The sequence below is a fragment of the Bufo bufo genome, chromosome 8 (genome assembly GCF_905171765.1).
Source record: "Bufo bufo chromosome 8, aBufBuf1.1, whole genome shotgun sequence".
In the NCBI taxonomy this organism is placed as follows: Eukaryota; Metazoa; Chordata; class Amphibia; order Anura; family Bufonidae; genus Bufo; species Bufo bufo.
In genome coordinates, this window is record NC_053396.1 from 3,372,795 (window position 1) to 3,399,429 (window position 26,635).

The following is a 26,635-nucleotide window of genomic DNA, read 5'->3' on the forward strand; positions in this document are numbered from 1 at the left end:
CCTATTATTGTCCGCATTACAGACAAGGATAGGACTGTTCTATTAGGGGCCGGCTGCAAAATACATACGGTCGTGTGCAAGAGGCCTGACTGAGATATGTAGAATGTAACAGGTTTTCCCTGTCATCAGTGAGTGGTGGTGCAGCGACTGTCTCACCGTCTGATCATTACTGTTATTATGGCGAGCGGATTAATGAGGTGAAGTCGTACCTGGCAGAGAAGATAGACTTAATGTAATGTTATAAGCAGCATTTTCTGTTGAATGCTACATAATCTGCGGAGCAATGTACTGTAACAGAGCGGCTGCGGTGTAAACCCTGTATAAACCTGATTTCAGGGCCAGATGCAGTCACAATTGCGCCTTATGTTTAATGCATGAACGGGCTCTAATCAGTCAGGGAAGATCATTTTACTCGGCACTCAATGCACCGACAGGCTGAAAAAACAATTAACAATTACAGAGACTTTTACGCTGATCATAGACTGGGAAGAATGACAATAAAGGACAATAAACTATTCTGATGCATCTGTTTTCCGGACACAGGTCACAAAGTACTTGCCAAATGCACAATTCTTGTGACCAGGTCAACAAAACCCTGTCATGGGTCCGTGTCTATTTGATGGTTAGAGCCCACAGTAGAAAACACATTAATACATGACAGTGCATTACCACACTTTGTCCACTAGGCGGCACTATGAAATGTTAAACTTCACTTGCATTCCACACCCGCACTCCCACCCCCATCGTCCCCAGTGACATCTGCTGTATGTTTCTACGTTGCATGGTTGCTGCCAAAGCTACATTTCTAAAGTGTTTCTTGTTTTACATCTGCTCGTTTAGGACACGGAGATACTTTGGGAATATTTGTTGGTTTTCACTGAAGACACCTAGGTATGGATGTAACTCCAGGAAAGTGTCATTCCAGGCAGGAAAGGGTTAATTTATGGGATTCTTGTCCCCTCATTCGCCATTGCTCCCGCCCTTGTCTGGACGCTGGCTTACACTGTACGCGGCACACCCTGCAAACAATTCCTCTTCTTAATTAAATCCGTATGCACCAGTCATAATGGATGAGGAATAACAAACGATGCCTTTTGACATGACCGCCATTTGTCCCTGGTGGAATGGGAACATGGACCGGGCTCCAGAAGACTGATGTGCTTTCCTGCCCTACTGACAGAGCATTATATGTCATCACTGTGTCATAGACCGCGGCATGACACAGATCGGATCTGCCGAGAAGTGCAAATGCAGCCTCAATGAGCCATGGGGTTGATCCTTACAAGCTATCAGTTGTCAGAGCCATAATGCAGAATCTCAGTTGTCAGAGGCATGATGCAGCACCCATAGAAGTCTATGGGGTCACGTTACCTCTTGGTATACGGTATTAGGACACAGCCACACATGCTGTAAACTTTCTGGAACAGATTTTCTGCAGTATTTACAGTAGCAAAAAATCTCATCCATGTGACGCGGAGAGTGTCCAGAACCCACACAGAACTTGAATTGCTGTGTGGGTTTTATTAAATCTGCAGTATGTCAATTTATTTTACAATATGTAACAAATCCGCACAATTTTGCGCAGATTTTAGCCAGAGACGCATATTTTCTGCTGCGGACCCAACTTGGTGTTTTTTTTCTAATGGAGGTTTTTAAAGGCATTGCTTCAAGGCGACATTAAGTACATAATATGGTGCAGGACAGAGGCATGTGCATGATTATTAAGATGATTATTGCTATCTATTATAACGTCCGCATGACAGACACGTTCAGCTCTTACCCTTTCACCGGGGTCACCAGAAGGACCAGGGGGACCGGATGTACCAGGAGGCCCAGGATAACCCTGAATAAGAGACAGATATTGATGTGACAGCAGCAGTATGGACAACCCCTTCAATATAAACACATGTGAGAATAAAGTGACTTACAGCAGGCCCTTCTGGACCAGGGGGACCTTCGATCAGCATTCCCTGCAAGGAGAAACAGACATGAGCCACACATTCTTGTCATCGACCAGAATGACCAATTCTACTTGTGCCTTGTGGCACGCAGACAGCTATAAGCATGGCTTCCTGATCATTGCCTTTTGAAGAATATAAAAAGAAAAATTTCCCAGAAAAAAGTTACATTTTGCTATGAGCAGTTTGCAAAGGGTGAGGTAATTACCAATACTACCTCTTAAGGTGTCAGTGCTCGGTTAGCACTGACAGAAGGGGTTGGGGCAGATAATGACTCCCTATAGTACAGTAATAAACCCGTCACTTCAGCAGTGCCCGGGAATGACCAGCTTTGTGCTGTGCCACGCAGAAAACGTCCATGCTAAAATCTCTGCTTGCTGACAGTGGCTAAAAACATGCATCTCATGCAGTACAAGTTGCAGAACACTTCATTGTACAATGATTAAGACATTATTTGCCTAAAACCAGAAAATTCCTTCCAGGACGATCACTGCCCATTGATTATGAGCCCAGGTAACAGCTGCAGAGGTCTCTTCTTCCCTATACTATTCCGGGGGTTTGTTTGGGTCTCATTCCCTCCTTGGGTGGCAGGACAAACATGTGCTGAGTGTTTAACACAAAAGTCACCCCCTCCCCCCACAACTACAACCACCATCGTCACCAGAAACAGATCTGTCACTGGGAAAATACTCAACCTCCCAGACGGCTGTTAAGCCTTTCAGAAAGATCCCAGAGAGGAGGAGGAGAGGTGTCATGGTGCAGAGCTGGGGCTTATACCACGAGATAGATTATATACCGCATACATCTACTATAGAGCTCCACGGCCCTTTCCTGGTACTGGCTGAATGAAGGATGAGATGTAGTGTGGCCCCCACAGTGCGGGGACAGTCGCCAGTTCACAATGGAAACATCTGGGGCCCCGGACAATATTTATTCTGCTGTTTGCATTTCTGGACATCTGGGAAAACTGTTGACATGTAGATGGGAGGCAAATGTTTGCATTACCTACAGCAATGGGGAAGGGGCCGTAACCCACCAGCACCCTGAGGGAGTATTCACAATATGACAAAGGTATACGTTGGGAGGATGTATGAGCTGTACAGGCATATAGCACCCATCGGCTGCCATGTAACAAAGTACTGCATGCCACCCAGTGCCCTTCTCTGTATGGGATTGTTGGGGACAGCACACAGCCGGCCCACAAAGAAGATAGCACATAACCTCAAACCGCAAAAAACGGACCCGCAAAAAAAACGTATGACATCCGTGTGCATTCCGTATTTTGCAGAATGGAGCAGCTGGCCCCTAATAGAACAGTACTAACTTTGTCCGTAATGCGGACAATTATAGGACATGTTCTATTTTTTTGTGGAACAGAAATACGGACATACAGAAATGGAATACACACGGTTAAACTTCAGGGTTTTTTTGCGGACCCATTGAAATGAATAGTTCCGCATACGGTCCACAAAAAAAACGGAACAGACATGGAAATAAAATACGTTTGTGTGCATGAGCCCTTAGAATGATAGAGACAATTCATTGTGGACAGAGGATGCTGCAAGTTTACAATTTACAGAGAACACAAGAATGACGCCGCTCGGGGGCAGCAACTTACTGGCTCAATAATGGCTGGCTCTCCCTTTTGTCCCTTCTCGCCTCTTGGACCTCCTACCACCTGCTAAAGGCAAGTAACAGTGATATAAAGTCAGCAAAACAATTATAGCATCAGTCACTTATATTTGTGCACGACTGATATATATCTGTATAAACAATTGTGATTCTGTCATAGATCTAGTCGGTCTTGGAATGACGACACCGGATACTGGTAACAGTGATGTAACAACACTTGATCATTGCACCAATAGTGGAGTATAATAATGTGCAGTGACTTCTTCTAACCTGCAGAGGGCGCTGTTATAGTTCCAAAATGTGAATGCAATGAATAAAGATAGCTTGGTAAAGATAGTCAGAGGAGGGGATCATGAGGCCACAATAAATAAGGGGGTCTCCCAGCATCACGTCCTCTATAGGGACAGATCAGGGCTTTCATAGCACTGCACTAAGTTGTGTCTTTAATAGGACGATAACTGTTCCTTTATTGAAACAGAGGTTTGCGAGCCCCTTAAAGTCATGATTTACATCGTTTCCAAGAAGCCTTTTTTCTATTTAAACAGCAATAAAATGCAAATGGCTTCAATAAGTTATCTGCAGACAGAAATTAACAAGACATAATGATTTCAAATAGATGAATACCTCTAAGTTAACATCAGTAATTGCAGGAGATTCCTTTATATCAGGTTCAGGTATTACAATATCTGGATCGTAGTCATAAATGCCCTCATAGTTGTCTATCACCTCCTCCGTGAACTCTTCATCAGTGGAGCTTCCATGACGGCCCGAGGTTCCCTGGAATTGGAGGACACCACATATCAGTCATAAGAACATCCTGTTTTTTCTCCAGCGCATTACTCTATTCCCTTTGCCCCTTGTTATTACCCACATACAGACTGTAGAGGGGGCAAATGGAAGAAAAGAATACATGACTGCAGGATCAGACTACGCAGAGCTAGTTTGAGACATGTAGGGCTGCGTAGACGCTGTGTACACAAAACGGGAGAGATTCATTTTGAAGGAATTAGCTAAAAAAATAATAATCTACTAAAACTGGTTCCACAAGTGAAAATAGCCTTTACCGTGCTGCAGTAAGGGACGGACACTAGGGACCACCTATTACTTACACTTGAGTTGCTGACCACCGTCACAATGCTGGTGACAACCTCAGCTTCATCTATGGTCTCTCTTTCATCGGTCATCTCCCCTTCAGAATAGATGGTTTCTTCGTCGGGTTGTTGGGTGTAGTAGTCCGGCCCGGCATAGTTATAATAATCAGATGTGGGGTCCACCACTTTGCTATCCACATCGGTTTCTACAATTGCAGCTTCGGTAACCACAATAGTGGGGGCTTCAGTAGGTGCCAGAGTCTCTTCCTGAAAGCCAAAAACGAATGCAACGGGTAAGATACTTGACATACTGAAAAGCTTGATAACATCTCAATACTTGGATAAGATGCAATGAAAGCAGAATCTTCATGAAGTCAAAGGAAACCCATTACTTCTTCCGTGCAGTGATCCCATCTCGTTGTGTTGCTGTATCCTATAAGAAATGCGCTGGAATACGCAGATAACACAGCACAGCCCGCACTACCACAATGCACAATCTTGTACAGAACCATCTGAGGCAATGGCAGGTGGACCCAAAAGCTGAGACTTGTCTGGCTGGATGTGACAAAATGATGGGTCCTTACTACAAGAGGGCCCCGCCAATCTGAAACTTGTTGGCTGAACGTTACATACTAATGCTACTTTCATCAGCTAGATTTCACTACTATATTCCGGTGAACCCCATGAAGTGCCAGAAATTTCCTACAATCCTTTATTTCTTACTGGAAAAACTTCACGTACATGTAAGTTCAAGGTGGGGGAGGGGGGTCACCAATATTAAATACAAGATTATGTCGAAGCAATAAGATAGAAATGTCATGTAAAAATGGCAATCGCTTTACCTCTTCAAAGTCTGGTTGTGGTCGTACGACTTCCTCGCCTGCTGGTGCTTGGGTGGGCTTGACGGTAGCGGCTTTATCTTCATCTTCATAATATGGGTATTCATAATAGTAGCCTTCATCCCCTTCTGCAGCTTCTGGGTACTAGAAAAATGTATAAAAACAACTGAAAGGAAGAGCAAAGAAACCCCGAGCTCCCACTGCAGACAGAGACGATCCAGAGGTTAAAGAAAGGCACCGATTCTGGCATGAAGAAATGCTATATGTCCTGACCAAGCATAGGTAGATACTGGGCTTACACGGGCTGTCCCCTGGATAGGTGATAAATGTTAGATCGGTGGGGTTTCAATTGCTGGCCAAAGGCTTGGAGGAGTTGAATGGGCTGGCACCGAGCATGGACCCTGACACACCATATACAATCTACGGCACTGACAAACATGGCTGATCTAGCCTTAATCCAATAGGTGATAATGTTTGCAGGCTGGAAGATCCCTTTAAGCTTTTGTAACATTCAATCACATAAGATAGAAGTCTCTTTCTCTATATCCTAAGCGCCTTACAAATAAAACATTGCATTCATTCTTCTGAGCACTTACATATTCATCTTGGTTGGGATCCTGAGATTGGGGGGTGTCAGGAGCCGCAGTGTCACAGTCAGGACTGTAGTGTTCACAATAATCAAATGCAGCGCGATGATCCGAAACGATTAAGAGCTGCTGAATATCTCCCTGAAAGAGAAGAAAACTCAATAAGCAAGACGTGACGGATTCACAACATCAATGGAAAAAACAATCGAGATGATCAATACATCAACAGCCGCAATCAAAGTGAACGCTGTACACGCCGACCCACCGGGATCCCACAGCCAGAACAGATGTCATTAAGGCCTCATGCACACGACCGTGGTGTGTTTTGGGGTCCGCAATTTGCGGAACGGACAGCCTTCAATATAAATGCCTATTCTTGTCCGCAAAGCGCAGACAAGAATAGGACAGGTTATATTTTTTTAGCGGGGCCATGGAACGGAGCAACGGATGCGGACAGCACACAGAGTGCTGTCTGCATCTTTTGCGGCCCCATTGAAGTGTATGTGTAGTGTCCCACTATGTAAATGTGGGCACTGCTCAAGGGTCAATTCGGTCACGTTGTCCTCCACCTCCTGTGGAACATGGTCATTGTATTTTATATTGCATTTTAATGTATATGGTCATATTGTCTCCTGTGTACCAGGCCTGTTAGGGGTGTAGTTCCTCCTCCTAGGCAGTAGAGGGAGCTAGGGAACCCCCTAGTATATATAGTCAGGTCCTGTTCAGGGAGGGAGAGTTGAGTGGTCAGAAGCCAAGAGTCACTTCAGCCAGGCAGGAGCTGAGGAGCAGCTTCTGACATGCAGCTAGATAGCCCAGGCTCCTAGCTTGCCACCAGGGGAAGAAGTCACCTCCTGAAGATATCTAGCACCTTGAAAAGTACAGAGCAGAGCCACTGTATTCCAGCCAAGTGGAAAGCTGAAGGGCAGAAGGATATTTACAGCAAGAGGATTTATAACAGAGGAAGTTTTCCCTACCCAAGGATAAAGCCAGCTATAGGGCATACGGGCCTTGGAGAAAGAGAAACAGGATCTGAGGAAAGTACAGCCTGATCTGTCAGTGTTGTTCCCTCTGAGTATCTTGCAAAGACTTTGCCTGCCATTTATATGAAGCCTGCCTGTTACCAACATTTTACATGTGGAACTAACTGAAACCTGTAAATCGTTGGACTGTTCAGTAAAAAGTAGTTCTGGTGTACCTCAATTATTCCTACAATAAATCGGTGTGCCACCGCTACCGGAACTGGCGTCACGAACTTTAAGGGATCTTGCCACAGGCACACTAAACCTACAACACCCAGGGCACGTCACCTACTACCAGGCCTGGTCCCTATACACAGAGAGTGCCCCAGAGGATCCATGTGCCAGCGTCTCCATCACTGCTGTACGCCTGGCAGGGGTATATAAAAACTGTGAGTACCAAGAGCAACCCTCGGTTTGTTAACTAACCCTGTGACCTCACCTTCGCTCACCCTGTAGGGCTGCGTACTGCATATGGGTTTGCATCCGAGCTCGGATGCGGACCCAAACAACGGGCGTGTGCATGAGGCCTAATGCTGGTATCGGTGGTTTAGGTCACTGTTATACAAGTGCGACCAAATGCCTCCTCTCTCCTTTCTGCAACCTTCTCCAAGTTTTATTCTGTGCAGTTTTATAATGCACATATTTCTGAAGAAATATAGCAACAGAACTATAAGGAACACCCAGAGAAAAGGCCCTCTGACAAAACAGGCCCGTTCCAAAAACATGGCTGCATTCTTCCAGAAACTGCGCCACAACTGGGAATGAGCCTGACCTGCAATGTCATACACAGCCCATGGACAGGGGTGGTGCACTCTTTGCAAAAAAGCAGCCATGTTTTCCTAATCTGGGACAATTACTTGTCTCAGACTATACATCACAGGACAGAAGCGCTACATGAAGAAGCAAGAGGAAAAGAAGAGGATGAAAGAGAAGAAGCAAAAAGAGCAGAGGGGAGAGAATGGAGAGCACGACCCCATGCCGCCTCCACAGCCAGGGGTGCACCACCAATCAGGCCAGGTGAGGCGATCGCTTCAGGCAGCACCAGGTAGGGGCAAGAGGGGGGCAGCCGAAGGGCCATGGGCTGAAGGGGTTAAATTAAGAAATTGGCATTGGGGAAGGGGGGGCGCCGCGTTTCAGTTTTCGCCTCAGGCAGCAGAAAGGCTAGGTGCACCCCTGTCCACAGCAAAACATTGACTTATTCCATATTGAACGGTTCTGTTCTAATCCATATATCAGTGGTCGGTGAAGGAAAAGAGAAAAGTAAAGTAGAGTTTTAAGCCAGCGTCAGGGGAGAGGCAGAGCCAAGCGCCTTGAAGGTCTCTCCCAATTGTTGATTAAACAGAATGAGACTGAGAATTAGGCTGGGAGCCCAGGAATGAATCACAGTCTGAAGCTGATCAGATCCCAGTGTGACACGGAGCAGCCGCTCTGGAGGAAAATGAATTCTTTTCACTAGGAATCCAGAGCTGACACAACTGGCCTGGAAATGCAGCCAGCTGGGAGACGGCCGTCCCATAGCCGGTCGGGAGAAAGTTAGTGAACCCTGACAGTGGCCTCCAATCCTACTAAATGCATCATGACGGAGGGGGACACCCAGTCCGGGTTGTGAGGGCAGATACCGGACTAGCCTCAGCCAATTAAACACACTGAAGTTCACACGGAATACTGCAGCCAATCTGTGTCCCATTGTCTTTATGTATGGACTTGACAGTCGCTTCTTGACATGGAGTCCATGTAATATCCATCCAGAAACTCGAGGTGCACACAGATTAGCCCCATTAAATTGGGGGGGTCCATGGCATGACAAACACTCTGAGGGCTGGCCTCCGATTTCTGAAAGATTCTACACCAAATCCTGACATAGGTTTTGCCTGTGTGTACATGGCCTGAAAAGCCAGAATCTCTCCCCATAGACTAATGGATTGTTACAAGCTCATTTTTTAACCCCTGGTTGTAGGTTATATTTACATTAAGCAGTGATCTTTAAAAATGAATTTTGCAGCTTGTCACTTTTGGTTTTGTCACATCCAGCTTTTTTAGGCAGAATTGTTAGGACAAATGTTCACGTCCATCCAAGGTGGAGACACAAGCCTTCAGAGGTGGCGGGAGGAATCGGACAGGAATCCTCTTCCCTCTGCGGTTACTCTGCTTACACTGGTGATTTGTAATAGAGGTCGTCACCAGCAGATAATATGGCCAGGCCCGTCATTATCAGCCCACAGGAGGATTCCATCTAGATGAGAACTACACAGCACTACAGCCCCCATCATGTATCGGTACTGGATTTTATATAAAATAATCCCCAGGAAACTAAGCTTGAGCTTTTGTATCTAACCTTATTGCATGTGATACTGTACCCAATCTCATCATGTGTGATACTGTCTGCTGAGCTGCTGTATCCAATCTCATCATCATGTGTGATACTGTCTGCTGAGCTGCTGTATCCAAATCCCATCATGTGTGATACTGTCTGCTGAGCTGCTGTATCCAATCTCATCATCATGTGTGATACTGTCTGCTGAGCTGCTGTATCCAATCTCATCATCATGTGTGACACTGTCAGCTGAGCCTCTGTATCCAATCCCATCATGTGTGATACTGTCTGCTGAGCTGCTGTATCCAAATCCCATCATGTGTGATACAGTCTGCTAAGCCGCTGTATCCAATCTCATCATGTGTGATACTGTCTGCTGATCTGCTGTATCCAAATCCCATCATGTGTGATACTGTCTGCTAAGCCTCTGTATCCAATCCCATCATGTGTGATACTGTCTGCTGAGCTGCTGTATCCAAATCCCATCATGTGTGATACTGTCTGCTGAGCTGCTGTATCCAAATCCCATCATGTGTGATACTGTCTGCTGAGCTGCTGTATCCAATCTCATCATGTGTGATACTGTCTGCTAAGCTGCTGTATCCAATCTCATCATGTGTGATACTGTCCGCTGACCATTGTATCTAAAAGTGTGTGATACGGTCTCTTGAGCCACTGTATCTATCACGTGTGATAAGCTGAGCTTTTTGAGCTGCATCACAAGGACGTCGGATCCATGGAACATTTTCCATTATTACAGAAAGATTAGAATCTGTTGATTTTTGGGGAAAACATGCAGCAGAAAAAATGTTCTGGGAAAGTTTCAGATTTCAATGTATAAGCGAATGTCCGGAAGCGTCTCTGAACACGCATGTACAAGTAATGCTATTCATTCAAACTGTCAGGATCTTTTTTTTGTTTTGCTTCTTAGACACAAGGACCTAGGAAGGGGAAGGAGCTACGGTTTGGGAATGTGAGAGTAACCAAGGTTAAATAGGAACCAGATGCAGCAGCGCATTAGCCAGGTAACCACAGAGTGTTTCACAAGGAGATGGATGAGAGTTTAAATTTCACTACTGCTAAGACAATATTCCCATTTTCCAATCCGCTGCTTTCTGCTGATGTAAGGGGATCGGATACTTTGTTCCCGGTTAATATTATGTTTTGAGTGCTGAGAACAGACAGAAGTCTGCAGGAACGATCAGATTTCCTACAAGTCGAGCCCGCGGAGGTCATTAAAGGCGGCCAATGTGTGGACCTGATGGAAGGCGATACGTAAACATGTCAGCGTGTGAGGCGGGGGACGAGCAAAAACAAACTGAAGACTGTACACAGAATAATGAAAATGCAATCTACAGTATTTCTCAAGAGGCCTGATGGGAAAGTAGTAGTCAGCAATAAGAAAGGGAAGTCAGGTGGGGGAGGGGACAATGCGACAACCATTCATGAACATATACAGTACAGACCAAAAGTTTGGACACACCTTCTCATTCAAAGAGTTTTCTTTATTTTCATGACTATGAAGGCATCAAAACTATGAATTAACACATGTGGAATTATATACATAACAAACAAGTGTGAAACAACTGAAAATATGTCATATTCTAGGTTCTTCAAAGTAGCCACCTTTTGCTTTGATTACTGCTTTGCACACTCTTGGCATTCTCTTGATGAGCTTCAAGAGGTAGTCCCCTGAAATGGTCTTCCAACAGTCTTGAAGGAGTTCCCAGAGATGCTTAGCACTTGTTGGCCCTTTTGCCTTCACTCTGCGGTCCAGCTCACCCAAAACCATCTCGATTGGGTTCATGTCCGGTGACTGTGGAGGCCAGGTCATCTGGCGCAGCACCCCATCACTCTCCTTCATGGTCAAATAGCCCTTACTTTCAAAGTTTTCCCAATTTTTCGGCTGACTGACTGACCTTCATTTCTTAAAGTAATGATGGCCACTCGTTTTTCTTTACTTAGCTGCTTTTTTCTTGCCATAATACAAATTCTAACAGTCTATTCAGTAGGACTATCAGCTGTGTATCCACCTGACTTCTCCTCAACGCCACTGATGGTCCCAACCCCATTTATAAGGCAAGAAATCCCACTTATAAAACCTGACAGGGCACACCTGTGAAGTGAAGACCATTTCAGGGGACTACCTTTTGAAGCTCATCAAGAGAATGCCAAGAGTGTGCAAAGCAGTAATCAAAGCAAAAGGTGGCTACTTTGAAGAACCTAGAATATGACCTATTTTCAGTTGTTTCACACTTGTTTGTTATGTATATAATTCCACATGTGTTAATTCATAGTTTTGATGCCTTCATAGTCATGAAAATAAAGAAAACTCTTTGAATGAGAAGGTGTGTCCAAACTTTTGGTCTGTACTGTACATCTCCAGGTCAAATAGAGCACCTTCTAAAGGTTTGTGCCTTTACTTAAAGCGGTTTTCCTGACTTGTAGCCAATAAGCCCTGGGGTTCTCCCCTGTCATATAGTGGATACCATTGGCGCTCAACAGACCTAATAACAGGGTCCATCGTTTACACAGGAGAAGTGTGCAGCAAGTCCACGGCCATAATCTTGTACTGGTTTGGGATTATATCATGCCTTAGACTCTATCAGGAAGGAAAGGGATGCAAATGAGCTCTTGACAAGCTTTGCCTCTAATGCCACCAGATGTAAGGCAGCTATCCTATAACTCAATGTTCAGCTCTTTAACTAGGCCTTGAGACACGACTTGGATATTACCTAAGCCAGCACCTCATCTGCAGACAGCTGTTTCGGGGTGATTGCCCCTCATCAGTGCAGAGCAGAGAGTACTGGCGTGCTGGGTGAGAGGCCTGTCAGGGTTAGGGGGGTACTATCCCTCCTTAGGGAGAGAGCGCCTTAATCAGCGTGAGGAGACTTATAGGCCATACATGCTCCTCTGGAATTCTGGGAGGAAAGGGATTAAGGCGCTCTCTCCCTAAGGAGAGATAGTACCCCCCTTAGACTATCTGCACACACACAAAGCGTTGATTACGGTTTTCATACATTATTCTTCAATTAAGATACTAGAACAAATTATCAGTGGGAATGTTGTAATTTACAATCAGCTCCCTGGAATGGACTAGTACAAAAAAAGAGAGGAAGAGGAGACAGCAGAGGAGACAGCAGAGGAGACAGAAGAGGAGACAGAAGAGGAGACAGAAGAGGAGACAGCAGAGGAGACAGCAGAGGAGACAGCAGAGAGCCCATGAAGCCTGGAGACAAAGTTCAGCACATTTCCTGGGGTCAAGCTGCCGGCACCCAGAGAAACCAGACTGCAATCATCTAAGGAAAGGGAAAGGAGCCGTGATTTGTGGTTTCTTGTGAGCACTGGAATCAGTCATGTGGAGACTTACACTCTGCAGGGCAGGAAGGCACATTGCCCTTCTGCCAGTCACAAATAAACCAGCACTAAACCAGGGAGGAACAATGACCTTCAAGAATGTGACCTCTCTCCCGACACACATATGTCACCCTGTAAGGAGAAGACACCAGGACGATGACAGCAAGAGCAGCTGCAGGCCATAAATATGCAGGTTTAAGGCTGGAGTATAAGAAGCTGATGTGAGGTGTTTAATAACGGATACTGAGCTATATATCATTAAGTAAGGACATCTACAGCAAATCTGATGTGCACGCAATGTAAATGAGCTCATTTGCAGGGCCCTCTCTCCTTCTGTGCCAGTCTGTAACTCGTCTTGTTTATGCATGTGACCGCTTATCATATGTACAGCGCTATGGAATGAATGGCACTTTAATAATAAATAATAATAATTTATGTAAGTAACGGTTATACTGACTGATACACGGTAACCGCTTTAAGAGGGGATGGCACACTGTAGCAGAAGCATAACCAGAATAGGTGCAGTAACCAATATAGCATAAGGGGCACAATGTAACCCCACCACTATACAGACTGATACAATGTAATCCAACCACTATACAGACTGATAAAACGTAACCCTGCCACTATACAGACTGATATAATGTAGCCCTGCCACTATACAGACTGATATAATGTAGCCCCACCACTATACAGACTGATAAAACATAACCCTGCAACTATACAGACTGATACAACGTAACCCAACCACTATACAGACTGATACAATGTAATCCAACCACTATACAGACTGATACAACGTAACCCAACCACTATACAGACTGATACAACGTAACACAACCACTATACAGACTGATACAACGTAACCCAACCACTATACAGACTGATACAATGTAACCCCACCACTATACAGACTGATACAATGTAACCCCACCACTATACACAGTGATACAATGTAACCCTGCCACTATACAGACTGATACAACGTAACCACGCCACTATACACAGTGATACAATGTAACCCTGCCACTATACAGACTGATACAACGTAACCCAACCACTATACAGACTGATACAATGTAATCCAACCACTATACAGACTGATACAACGTAACCCAACCACTATACAGACTGATACAACGTAACACAACCACTATACAGACTGATACAACGTAACCCAACCACTATACAGACTGATACAATGTAACCCCACCACTATACAGACTGATACAATGTAACCCCACCACTATACAGACTGATACAATGTAACCCCACCACTATACAGACTGATACAATGTAACCCCACCACTATACACAGTGATACAATGTAACCCTGCCACTATACAGACTGATACAACGTAACCACGCCACTATACACAGTGATACAATGTAACCCTGCCACTATACAGACTGATACAACGTAACCACGCCACTATACACAGTGATACAATGTAACCCCACCACTATACACAGTGATACAATGTAACCCTGCCACTATACAGACTGATACAACATAACCCAGCCACTATACAGACTGATACAACGTAACCCAGCCACTATACAGCCTGATACAATGTAACCCCACCACTATACAGACTGATACAATGTAACCCCACCACCATACACAGTGATACAATATAACCTGCCACTATACAGATTGATACAATGTAACCCTGCCACTATACAGACTGATACAATGTAACCCAGCCACTATACAGACTGATGCAATGTAACCCAGCCACTATACAGACTGATACAATGTAACCCAGCCACTATACAGACTGATACAATGTAACCCAGCCACTATACAGACTGATGCAATGTAACCCAGCCACTATACAGACTGATACAATGTAACCCAGCCACTATACAGACTGATACAATGTAACCCAGCCACTATACAGACTGATACAATGTAACAGCGGTACAAACAATGAAATTATAGAGCAGATAGCAATATAGGTGCATAGATTAATGGATAATAATTAAAAGTATAAGAATATAAAACATAATCCCAGGGTTTATGCATGTAGGTAGGAACAGGATTGGTGTCGATGATCATACAGTGGGCCCAGTCTCTGGAGTTATAGTGGCCCCAAAGGTCTAGGAGAAAAATCCCATCTGGAGCTGCCTTTGAACTAATCACTTGGCACTAGGGTTTATTACTTTGATTCAAAACCTATTAGACTTTACTGATGATATAGGGGTTGGGCCCAGAGAATAATTTCCTATGGCGGGCTGAAGGAACCCCAGTCCGACACTAGGCAGGAGAGGTAAGTAAAAGTTGATGCTGGCCCGCTGTGATGGGGGAGACGGGCCACTTCATCCCTCCCAGAGGCTCCTCGTCTCATCATATAAAGGGTTACACTTTCCTCCTATTATCAGATCCATTACACATACAAGGAAGGAGTCGGCTGCCTCGCCAGGCAAGGTGTCAAAGACAAGCTGCAAATTATAAACTAAGTGAAGGATTTTTCACAACCTACACAGATGACGTCTGCTCCAAACAACTTGCTCCTCATCATACAGATATGAATCTCAGTGAGAGGTTTACACAGCGCCCAGATCTATTCCTAACATGGTAACGGCACATCGGCATGAAAGCTTAAAAACGTCTGCTTCAGTGCAAAATCATCACTATCCGGCATCTGCGGACAGCAGTGCCCCTCCTGCCAACAGGCCCCATCCACACTGGTGATGTCATTCAACTCCATGTACAATATCATATAGGCTTCACATTATAGGATTCTGGAAGAGTTTCAGGGATTTTTTATTTTTTTTTGTTGCTTATTTCAAGCAAAAGAATTAGAAAGATGGGAACACTCACTTATTCACACTAGTATTGCAGTCACATTCACTGAGCTGCAATATCAGGCCTACCCTCTTTAAGAAGTATTCCCAATGATCTGAAGGGGGGTAACATATAGCTGGCACATGGATTCTCGCTGTGGCACCGTAGAGGGTTAAAAGGTTTGCAATGCACCATGGTGGTCTGGGCTCAGGAAACAAAGGCTGCAGAAATGATTCACATTTCTGGCATTGCAGCATACCACAATTCCCGGCGTCACTCCATCACTAGACTGAGGTGCAAAAAATAGGTCAGATATGATATAAAGTAAATGTCCTGGAAGGAGTTAATATGGCAGCTACTTTCTCTGCACTGGCTGAACGGGGGCTGCATTTTCTGGGGGACCCTCGCCATGTTTTAGAACCAAGGCCCTTTCAGTGGTTTGCTAACAGCATGAATAGGGCGCTTTGTTCCGTGTGACCTGTCAGACCCTGGACGAGCTGAGAGACGGAACATCTGACAGGCCTTCCATGCTGCTCACTATCTCCCTTGTACGACCACTTGGAAAAAACTAATAGAGAGAGAGCGGAGGGGACAGAGATCCAGTCAAGGGCTGGAGGCCCAGACTAATGGCCAAGTCCAACACTTCACTCAAAGCAGTCCGTTAACAAACCACAAAATGACCTCATAGGCTTGGCCATATGCTGGGTATACCCGAGAGAACCAAGAACGGCCGGGGAATTCCATGGACACTTGGATTTAGGTGGTTTTTAGGTTAATGCACATTATATACTCAAGTGAGCTCATCCCTATACTTACAGAGGAGTTTATAGAGATTTACACGGCATTGCATCGTAGCATTTGTATTAAAAGATGGAAAAAATTGCAGACACAGATCAGGCTGGAGATTATAATAGCACAGAACATTATAAGAGGAGCGGCCATTAACAGACACACATGATGTAACTGTCTGTGGAGGTTCTCAGCACTCAAGATAAGTGACATAGAATAGTGACTATGGGTGATCGAGAGATCTCAATCCTTCCTGTCACTCATCCCATTGAATAACACAAGAGTAATCCGCTCTCCAACCTAATACAGCAAATAAAACATAGCCATAGATTCACCACATCCCCGGCCTGAAATGGCTGATAACAGGGAGCAATAGACTGTATTCTCCTGTCCTACAGTCATCCTCTCCCCTGAAATGGCTGATAACAGGGAGCAATAGACTGTATTCTCCTGTCCTACAGTCATCCTCTCCCCTGAAATGGCTGATAACAGGGGGCAATAGACTGTATTCTCCTGTCCTACAGTCATCCTCTCCTCTGAAATGGCTGATAACAGGGGGCAATAGACTGTATTCTCCTGTCCTACAGTCATCCTCTCCCCTGAAATGGCTGATAACAGGGGGCAATAGACTGTATTCTCCTGTCCTACAGTCATCCTCTCCCCTGAAATGGCTGATAACAGGGGCAATAGACTGTATTCTCCTGTCCTACAGTCATCCTCTCCCCTGAAATGGCTGATAACAGGGGGCAATAGACTGTATTCTCCTGTCCTACAGTCATCCTCTCCTCTGAAATGGCTGATAACAGGGAGCAATAGACTGTATTCTCCTGTCCTACAGTCATCCTCTCCCCTGAAATGGCTGATAACAGGGGGCAATAGACTGTATTCTCCTGTCCTACAGTCATCCTCTCCCCTGAAATGGCTGATAACAGGGGCAATAGACTGTATTCTCCTGTCCTACAGTCATCCTCTCCTCTGAAATGGCTGATAACAGGGGGCAATAGACTGTATTCTCCTGTCCTACAGTCATCCTCTCCCCTGAAATGGCTGATAACAGGGGACAATAGACTGTATTCTCCTGTCCTACAGTCATCCTCTCCCCTGAAATGGCTGATAACAGGGGGTAATAGACTGTATTCTCCTGTCCTACAGTCATCCTCTCCCCTGAAATGGCTGATAACAGGGAGCAATAGACTGTATTCTCCTGTCCTACAGTCATCCTCTCCTCTGAAATGGCTGATAACAGGGAGCAATAGATTGTATTCTCCTGTCCTACAGTCATCCTCTCCCCTGAAATGGCTGATAACAGGGGGCAATAGACTGTATTCTCCTGTCCTACAGTCATCCTCTCCCCTGAAATGGCTGATAACAGGGGACAATAGACTGTATTCTCCTGTCCTACAGTCATCCTCTCCCCTGAAATGGCTGATAACAGGGGGCAATACACTGTATTCTCCTGTCCTACAATCATCCTCTCCTCTGAAATGGCTGATAACAGGGGGCAATAGATTGTATTCTCCTGTCCTACAGTCATCCTCTCCTCTGAAATGGCTGATAACAGGGGGCAATAGACTGTATTCTCCTGTCCTACAGTCATCCTCTCCCCTGAAATGGCTGATAACAGGGGGCAATAGACTGTATTCTCCTGTCCTACAGTCATCCTCTCCCCTGAAATGGCTGATAACAGGGGGCAATAGACTGTATTCTCCTGACCTACAGTCATCCTCTCCCCTGAAATGGCTGATAACAGGGGGCAATAGACTGTATTCTCCTGTCCTACAGTCATCCTCTCCCCTGAAATGGCTGATAACAGGGGGCAATAGACTGTATTCTCCTGTCCTACAGTCATCCTCTCCCCTGAAATGGCTGATAACAGGGGGCAATAGACTGTATTCTCCTGACCTACAGTCATCCTCTCCCCTGAAATGGCTGATAACAGGGGGCAATAGACTGTATTCTCCTGTCCTACAGTCATCCTCTCCCCTGAAATGGCTGATAACAGGGAGCAATAGACTGTATTCTCCTGTCCTACAGTCATCCTCCCCCCTGAAATGGCTGATAACAGGGGCAATAGACTGTATTCTCCTGTCCTACAGTCATCCTCTCCCCTGAAATGGCTGATAACAGGGGGCAATAGACTGTATTCTTCTGTCCTACAGTCATCCTCTCCCCTGAAATGGCTGATAACAGGGGGCAATAGATTGTATTCTCCTGTCCTACAGTCATCCTCTCCCCTGAAATGGCTGATAACAGGGGGCAATAGACTGTATTCTCCTGACCTACAGTCATCCTCTCCCCTGAAATGGCTGATAACAGGGGGCAATAGACTGTATTCTCCTGTCCTACAGTCATCCTCTCCCCTGAAATGGCTGATAACAGGGAGCAATAGACTGTATTCTCCTGTCCTACAGTCATCCTCCCCCCTGAAATGGCTGATAACAGGGGCAATAGACTGTATTCTCCTGTCCTACAGTCATCCTCTCCCCTGAAATGGCTGATAACAGGGGGCAATAGACTGTATTCTTCTGTCCTACAGTCATCCTCTCCCCTGAAATGGCTGATAACAGGGGGCAATAGACTGTATTCTCCTGTCCTACAGTCATCCTCTCCCCTGAAATGGCTGATAACAGGGGGCAATAGACTGTATTCTCCTGACCTACAGTCATCCTCTCCCCTGAAATGGCTGATAACAGGGGGCAATAGACTGTATTCTCCTGTCCTACAGTCATCCTCTCCCCTGAAATGGCTGATAACAGGGGGCAATAGACTGTATTCTCCTGTCCTACAGTCATCCTCTCCCCTGAAATGGCTGATAACAGGGGGCAATAGACTGTATTCTCCTGACCTACAGTCATCATCTCCCCTGACATGGCTGATAACAGGGGGCAATAGACTGTATTCTCCTGTCCTACAGTCATCCTCTCCCCTGAAATGGCTGATAACAGGGAGCAATAGACTGTATTCTCCTGTCCTACAGTCATCCTCCCCCCTGAAATGGCTGATAACAGGGGCAATAGACTGTATTCTCCTGTCCTACAGTCATCCTCTCCCCTGAAATGGCTGATAACAGGGGGCAATAGATTGTATTCTCCTGTCCTACAGTCATCCTCTCCCCTGAAATGGCTGATAACAGGGGGCAATAGACTGTATTCTCCTGACCTACAGTCATCCTCTCCCCTGAAATGGCTGATAACAGGGGGCAATAGACTGTATTCTCCTGTCCTACAGTCATCCTCTCCCCTGAAATGGCTGATAACAGGGAGCAATAGACTGTATTCTCCTGTCCTACAGTCATCCTCCCCCCTGAAATGGCTGATAACAGGGGCAATAGACTGTATTCTCCTGTCCTACAGTCATCCTCTCCCCTGAAATGGCTGATAACAGGGGGCAATAGACTGTATTCTTCTGTCCTACAGTCATCCTCTCCCCTGAAATGGCTGATAACAGGGAGCAATAGACTGTATTCTCCTGTCCTACAGTCATCCTCTCCCCTGAAATGGCTGATAACAGGGGGCAATAGATTGTATTCTCCTGTCCTACAGTCATCCTCTCCCCTGAAATGGCTGATAACAGGGGGCAATAGATTGTATGACTGTATTCTCCTGTCCTACAGTCATCATCTCCCCTGAAATGGCTGATAACAGGGAGCAATAGACTGTATTCCCCTGTCCTACAGTCATCCTCTCCCCTGAAATGGCTGATAACAGGGGGCAATAGACTGTATTCTCCTGTCCTACAGTCATCCTCTCCTCTGAAATGGCTGATAACAGGGGGCAATAGACTGTATTCTCCTGTCCTACAGTCATCCTCTCCTCTGAAATGGCTGATAACAGGGGGCAATAGACTGTATTCTCCTGTCCTACAGTCATCCTCTCCCCTGAAATGGCTGATAACAGGGAGCAATAGACTGTATTCTCCTGTCCTACAGTCATCCTCTCCCCTGAAATGGCTGATAACAGGGAGCAATAGACTGTATTCTCCTGTCCTACAGTCATCCTCTCCCCTGAAATGGCTGATAACAGGGGGCAATAGACTGTATTCTCCTGTCCTACAGTCATCATCTCCCCTGAAATGGCTGATAACAGGGAGCAATAGACTGTATTCCCCTGTCCTACAGTCATCCTCTCCCCTGAAATGGCTGATAACAGGGGGCAATAGACTGTATTCTCCTGTCCTACAGTCATCCTCTCCTCTGAAATGTCTGATAACAGGGGGCAATAGACTGTATTCTCCTGTCCTACAGTCATCCTCTCCCCTGAAATGGCTGATAACAGGGGGCAATAGATTGTATTCTCCTGTCCTACAGTCATCCTCTCCTCTGAAATGGCTGATAACAGGGGGCAATAGACTGTATTCTCCTGTCCTACAGTCATCCTCTCCCCTGAAATGGCTGATAACAGGGGGCAATAGATTGTATTCTCCTGTCCTACAGTCATCCTCTCCCCTGAAATGGCTGATAACAGGGAGCAATAGATTGTATTCTCCTGTCCTACAGTCATCCTCTCCCCTGAAATGGCTGATAACAGGGGGCAATAGACTGTATTCTCCTGTCCTACAGTCATCCTCTCCCCTGAAATGGCTGATAACAGGGGGCAATAGATTGTATTCTCCTGTCCTACAGTCATCCTCTCCCCTGAAATGTCTGATAACAGGGGACAATAGACTGTATTCTCCTGTCCTACAGTCATCCTCTCCTCTGAAATGTCTGATAACAGGGGGCAATAGACTGTATTCTCCTGTCCTACAGTCATCCTCTCCCCTGAAATGGCTGATAACAGGGGGCAATAGATTGTATTCTCCTGTCCTACAGTCATCCTCTCCTCTGAAATGGCTGATAACAGGGGGCAATAGACTGTATTCTCCTGTCCTACAGTCATCCTCTCCCCTGAAATGGCTGATAACAGGGGGCAATAGATTGTATTCTCCTGTCCTACAGTCATCCTCTCCCCTGAAATGGCTGATAACAGGGAGCAATAGATTGTATTCTCCTGTCCTACAGTCATCCTCTCCCCTGAAATGGCTGATAACAGGGGGCAATAGACTGTATTCTCCTGTCCTACAGTCATCCTCTCCCCTGAAATGGCTGATAACAGGGAGCAATAGATTGTATTCTCCTGTCCTACAGTCATCCTCTCCCCTGAAATGGCTGATAACAGGGGGCAATAGACTGTATTCTCCTGTCCTACAGTCATCCTTTCCCCTGAAATGGCTGATAACAGGGGGCAATAGATTGTATTCTCCTGTCCTACAGTCATCCTCTCCTCTGAAATGGCTGATAACAGGGAGCAATAGATTGTATTCTCCTGTCCTACAGTCATCCTCTCCCCTGAAATGGCTGATAACAGGGAGCAATAGACTGTATTCTCCTGTCCTACAGTCATCCTCCCCCCTGAAATGGCTGATAACAGGGGGCAATAGATTGTATTCTCCTGTCCTACAGTCATCCTCTCCCCTGAAATGGCTGATAACAGGGAGCAATAGACTGTATTCTCCTGTCCTACAGTCATCCTCCCCCCTGAAATGGCTGATAACAGGGGGCAATAGATTGTATTCTCATGTCCTACAGTCATCCTCTCCCCTGAAATGGCTGATAACAGGGGGCAATAGACTGTATTCTCATGTCCTACAGTCATCCTCTCCTCTGAAATGGCAGATAACAGGGGGCAATAGATTGTATTCTCCTGTCCTACAGTCATCCTCTCCCCTGAAATAGCTGATAACAGGGAGCAATAGACTGTATTCTCCTGTCCTACAGTCATCCTCTCCCCTGAAATGGCTGATAACAGGGGCAATAGACTGTATTCTCCTGTCCTACAGTCATCCTCTCCTCTGAAATGGCTGATAACAGGGGGCAATAGACTGTATTCTCCTGTCCTACAGTCATCCTCTCCCCTGAAATGGCTGATAACAGGGGGCAATAGACTGTATTCTCCTGTCCTACAGTCATCCTCTCCCCTGAAATGGCTGATAACAGGGAGCAATAGATTGTATTCTCCTGTCCTACAGTCATCCTCTCCCCTGAAATGGCTGATAACAGGGGGCAATAGACTGTATTCTCCTGTCCTACAGTCATCCTCTCCCCTGAAATGGCTGATAACAGGGGGCAATAGATTGTATTCTCCTGTCCTACAGTCATCCTCTCCCCTGAAATGGCTGATAACAGGGAGCAATAGACTGTATTCTCCTGTCCTACAGTCATCCTCTCCCCTGAAATGGCTGATAACAGGGGGCAATAGACTGTATTCTCCTGTCCTACAGTCATCCTCTCCCCTGAAATGGCTGATAACAGGGGGCAATAGATTGTATTCTCCTGTCCTACAGTCATCCTCTCCTCTGAAATGGCTGATAACAGGGGGCAATAGACTGTATTCTCCTGTCCTACAGTCATCCTCTCCCCTGAAATGGCTGATAACAGGGGGCAATAGACTGTATTCTCCTGTCCTACAGTCATCCTCTCCCCTGAAATGGCTGATAACAGGGAGCAATAGACTGTATTCTCCTGTCCTACAGTCATCATCTCCCCTGAAATGGCTGATAACAGGGAGCAATAGATTGTATTCTCCTGTCCTACAGTCATCCTCTCCCCTGAAATGGCTGATAACAGGGGGCAATAGACTGTATTCTCCTGTCCTACAGTCATCCTCTCCCCTGAAATGGCTGATAACAGGGGGCAATAGACTGTATTCTCCTGTCCTACAGTCATCCTCTCCCCTGAAATGGCTGATAACAGGGGGCAATAGATTGTATTCTCCTGTCCTACAGTCATCCTCTCCCCTGAAATGGCTGATAACAGGGAGCAATAGATTGTATTCTCCTGTCCTACAGTCATCCTCTCCCCTGTAATGGCTGATAACAGGGGGCAATAGACTGTATTCTCCTGTCCTACAGTCATCCTCTCCCCTGAAATGGCTGATAACAGGGGGCAATAGACTGTATTCTCCTGTCCTACAGTCATCCTCTCCTCTGAAATGGCTGATAACAGGGAGCAATAGACTGTATTCTCCTGTCCTACAGTCATCCTCTCCCCTGAAATGGCTGATAACAGGGGGCAATAGACTGTATTCTCCTGTCCTACAGTAATCCTCTCCCCTGAAATGGCTGATAACAGGGGGCAATAGACTGTATTCTCCTGTCCTACAGTCATCCTCTCCTCTGAAATGGCTGATAACAGGGAGCAATAGACTGTATTCTCCTGTCCTACAGTCATCCTCTCCCCTGAAATGGTTGATAACAGGTGGCAATAGACTGTATTCTCCTGTCCTACAGTCATCCTCTCCACTGAAATGGCTGATAACAGGGGGCAATAGACTGTATTCTCCTGTCCTACAGTCATCCTCTCCCCTGAAATGGCTGATAACAGGGGGCAATAGACTGTATTCTCCTGTCCTACAGTCATCCTCTCCACTGAAATGGCTGATAACAGGGGGCAATAGATTGTATTCTCCTGTCCTACAGTCATCCTCTCCCCTGAAATGGCTGATAACAGGGAGCAATAGACTGTATTCTCCTGTCCTACAGTCATCCTCTCCCCTGAAATGGCTGATAACAGGAGGCAATAGATTGGATTCTCCTGTCCTACAGTCATCATCTCCTCTGAAATGGCTGATAACAGGGGGCAATAGATTGTATTCTCCTGTCCTACAGTCATCCTCTCCTCTGAAATGGCTGATAACAGGGGGCAATAGACTGTATTCTCCTGTCCTACAGTCATCCTCTCCCCTGAAATGGCTGATAACAGGGGGCAATAGACTGTATTCTCCTGTCCTACAGTCATCCTCTCCCCTGAAATGGCTGATAACAGGGAGCAATAGACTGTATTCTCCTGTCCTACAGTCATCCTCTCCCCTGAAATGGCTGATAACAGGGGGCAATAGACTGTATTCTCCTGTCCTACAGTCATCCTCTCCACTGAAATGGCTGATAACAGGGGGCAATAGACTGTATTCTCCTGTCCTACAGTCATCCTCTCCACTGAAATGGCTGATAACAGGGGGCAATAGATTGTATTCTCCTGTCCTACAGTCATCCTCTCCCCTGAAATGGCTGATAACAGGGAGCAATAGACTGTATTCTCCTGTCCTACAGTCATCCTCTCCCCTGACATGGCTGATAACAGGGGGCAATAGATTGTATTCTCCTGTCCTACAGTCATCCTCTCCCCTGACATGGCTGATAACAGGGGGCAATAGACTGTATTCTCCTGTCCTACAGTCATCCTCCCCCCTGAAATGGCTGATAACAGGGGGCAATAGACTGTATTCTCCTGTCCTACAGTCATCCTCTCCTCTGAAATGGCTGATAACAGTGGGCAATAGACTGTATTCTCCTGTCCTACAGTCATCCTCTCCCCCCCTGAAATGGCTGATAACAGGGGGCAATAGACTGTATTCTCCTGTCCTACAGTCATCCTCTCCCCTGAAATGGCTGATAACAGGGAGCAATAGACTGTATTCTCCTGTCCTACAGTCATCCTCTCCCCTGAAATGGCTGATAACAGGGGGCAATAGACTGTATTCTCCTGTCCTACAGTTATCCTCTCCCCTGAAATGGCTGATAACAGGGGGCAATAGACTGTATTCTCCTGTCCTACAGTCATCCTCTCCCCTGAAATGGCTGATAACAGGGGACAATAGACTGTATTCTCCTGTCCTACAGTCATCCTCTCCCCTGAAATGGCTGATAACAGGGGGCAATAGACTGTATTCTCCTGTCCTACAGTCATCCTCTCCACTGAAATGGCTGATAACAGGGGGCAATAGACTGTATTCTCCTGTCCTACAGTCATCCTCTCCACTGAAATGGCTGATAACAGGGGGCAATAGACTGTATTCTCCTGTCCTACAGTCATCCTCTCCCCTGAAATGGCTGATAACAGGGGGCAATAGATTGTATTCTCCTGTCCTACAGTCATCCTCTCCCCTGAAATGGCTGATAACAGGGGGCAATATACTGTATTCTTCTGTCCTACAGTCATCCTCTCCCCTGAAATGGCTGATAACAGGGGGCAATAGACTGTATTCTCCTGTCCTACAGTCATCCTCTCCCCTGAAATGGCTGATAACAGGGAGCAATAGACTGTATTCTCCTGTCCTACAGTCATCCTCTCCCCTGAAATGGCTGATAACAGGGGACAATAGACTGTATTCTCCTGTCCTACAGTCATCCTCTCCCCTGAAATGGCTGATAACACGGAGCAATAGATTGTATTCTCCTGTCCTACAGTCATCCTCTCCCCTGAAATGGCTGATAACAGGAGGCAATAGACTGTATTCTCCTGTCCTACAGTCATCCTCTCCCCTGAAATGGCTGATAACAGGGGGCAATAGACTGTATTCTCCTGTCCTACAGTCATCCTCTCCTCTGAAATGGCTGATAACAGGGGGCAATAGATTGTATTCTCCTGTCCTACAGTCATCCTCTCCCCTGAAATGGCTGATAACAGGGGGCAATAGACTGTATTCTCCTGTCCTACAGTCATCCTCTCCCCTGAAATGGCTGATAACAGGGGGCAATAGACTGTATTCTCCTGTCCTACAGTCATCCTCTCCCCTGAAATGACTGATAACAGGGAGCAATAGACTGTATTCTCCTGTCCTACAGTCATCCTCTCCCCTGAAATGGCTGATAACAGGGGGCAATAGACTGTATTCTCCTGTCCTACAGTCATCCTCTCCCCTGAAATGGCTGATAACAGGGGGCAATAGACTGTATTCTCCTGTCCTACAGTCATCCTCTCCCCTGAAATGGCTGATAACAGGGAGCAATAGACTGTATTCTCCTGTCCTACAGTCATCCTCTCCCCTGAAATGGCTGATAACAGGGAACAATAGACTGTATTCTCCTGTCCTACAGTCATCCTCTCCCCTGAAATGACTGATAACAGGGAGCAATAGACTGTATTCTCCTGTCCTACAGTCATCCTCTCCCCTGAAATGTCTGATAACAGGGAGCAATAGACTGTATTCTCCTGTCCTACAGTCATCCTCTCCCCTGAAATGGCTGATAACAGGGAGCAACAATTCTTATACAAATGCAAAGCAAATTGATGAAGAATGACATTTGGTTTAACGCTCTTACAGATGAAGGAACCTTCTAAATCAACCCCTATAATAATAATAAAAGAAATACATTCTACTGTGTGTCATACATTCTGACTACCAAACAATCAGTAGTTGTCAGGCAGCAATGCAATTCTCTGGCATTCCTATTTAGGTTTGTTTCACACGGGCGTTGCGGGAAAAAATGCGGGTGCATTGCG

General features: G+C 45.9%; 1 protein-coding gene across 2 annotated transcripts in view; it reads right to left on the reverse strand.

Annotated features, from left to right (window-relative positions):
* The window catches only part of COL5A1 (collagen type V alpha 1 chain), a 157,052-nt gene that overhangs the window by 60,428 nt on the left and 69,989 nt on the right, over nt 1–26,635 (reverse strand). For both annotated transcript variants that reach the window (XM_040406465.1, XM_040406464.1), the window contains exons 5-11: nt 6,117–6,248; nt 5,524–5,664; nt 4,700–4,948; nt 4,215–4,367; nt 3,577–3,636; nt 1,929–1,970; nt 1,781–1,843 (exon numbers count right to left, since the gene is read on the reverse strand). In XM_040406465.1, the coding sequence (XP_040262399.1) occupies nt 1,781–1,843; nt 1,929–1,970; nt 3,577–3,636; nt 4,215–4,367; nt 4,700–4,948; nt 5,524–5,664; nt 6,117–6,248 (840 nt within the window). The remainder of the gene's footprint in view (nt 1–1,780; nt 1,844–1,928; nt 1,971–3,576; nt 3,637–4,214; nt 4,368–4,699; nt 4,949–5,523; nt 5,665–6,116; nt 6,249–26,635) is intronic.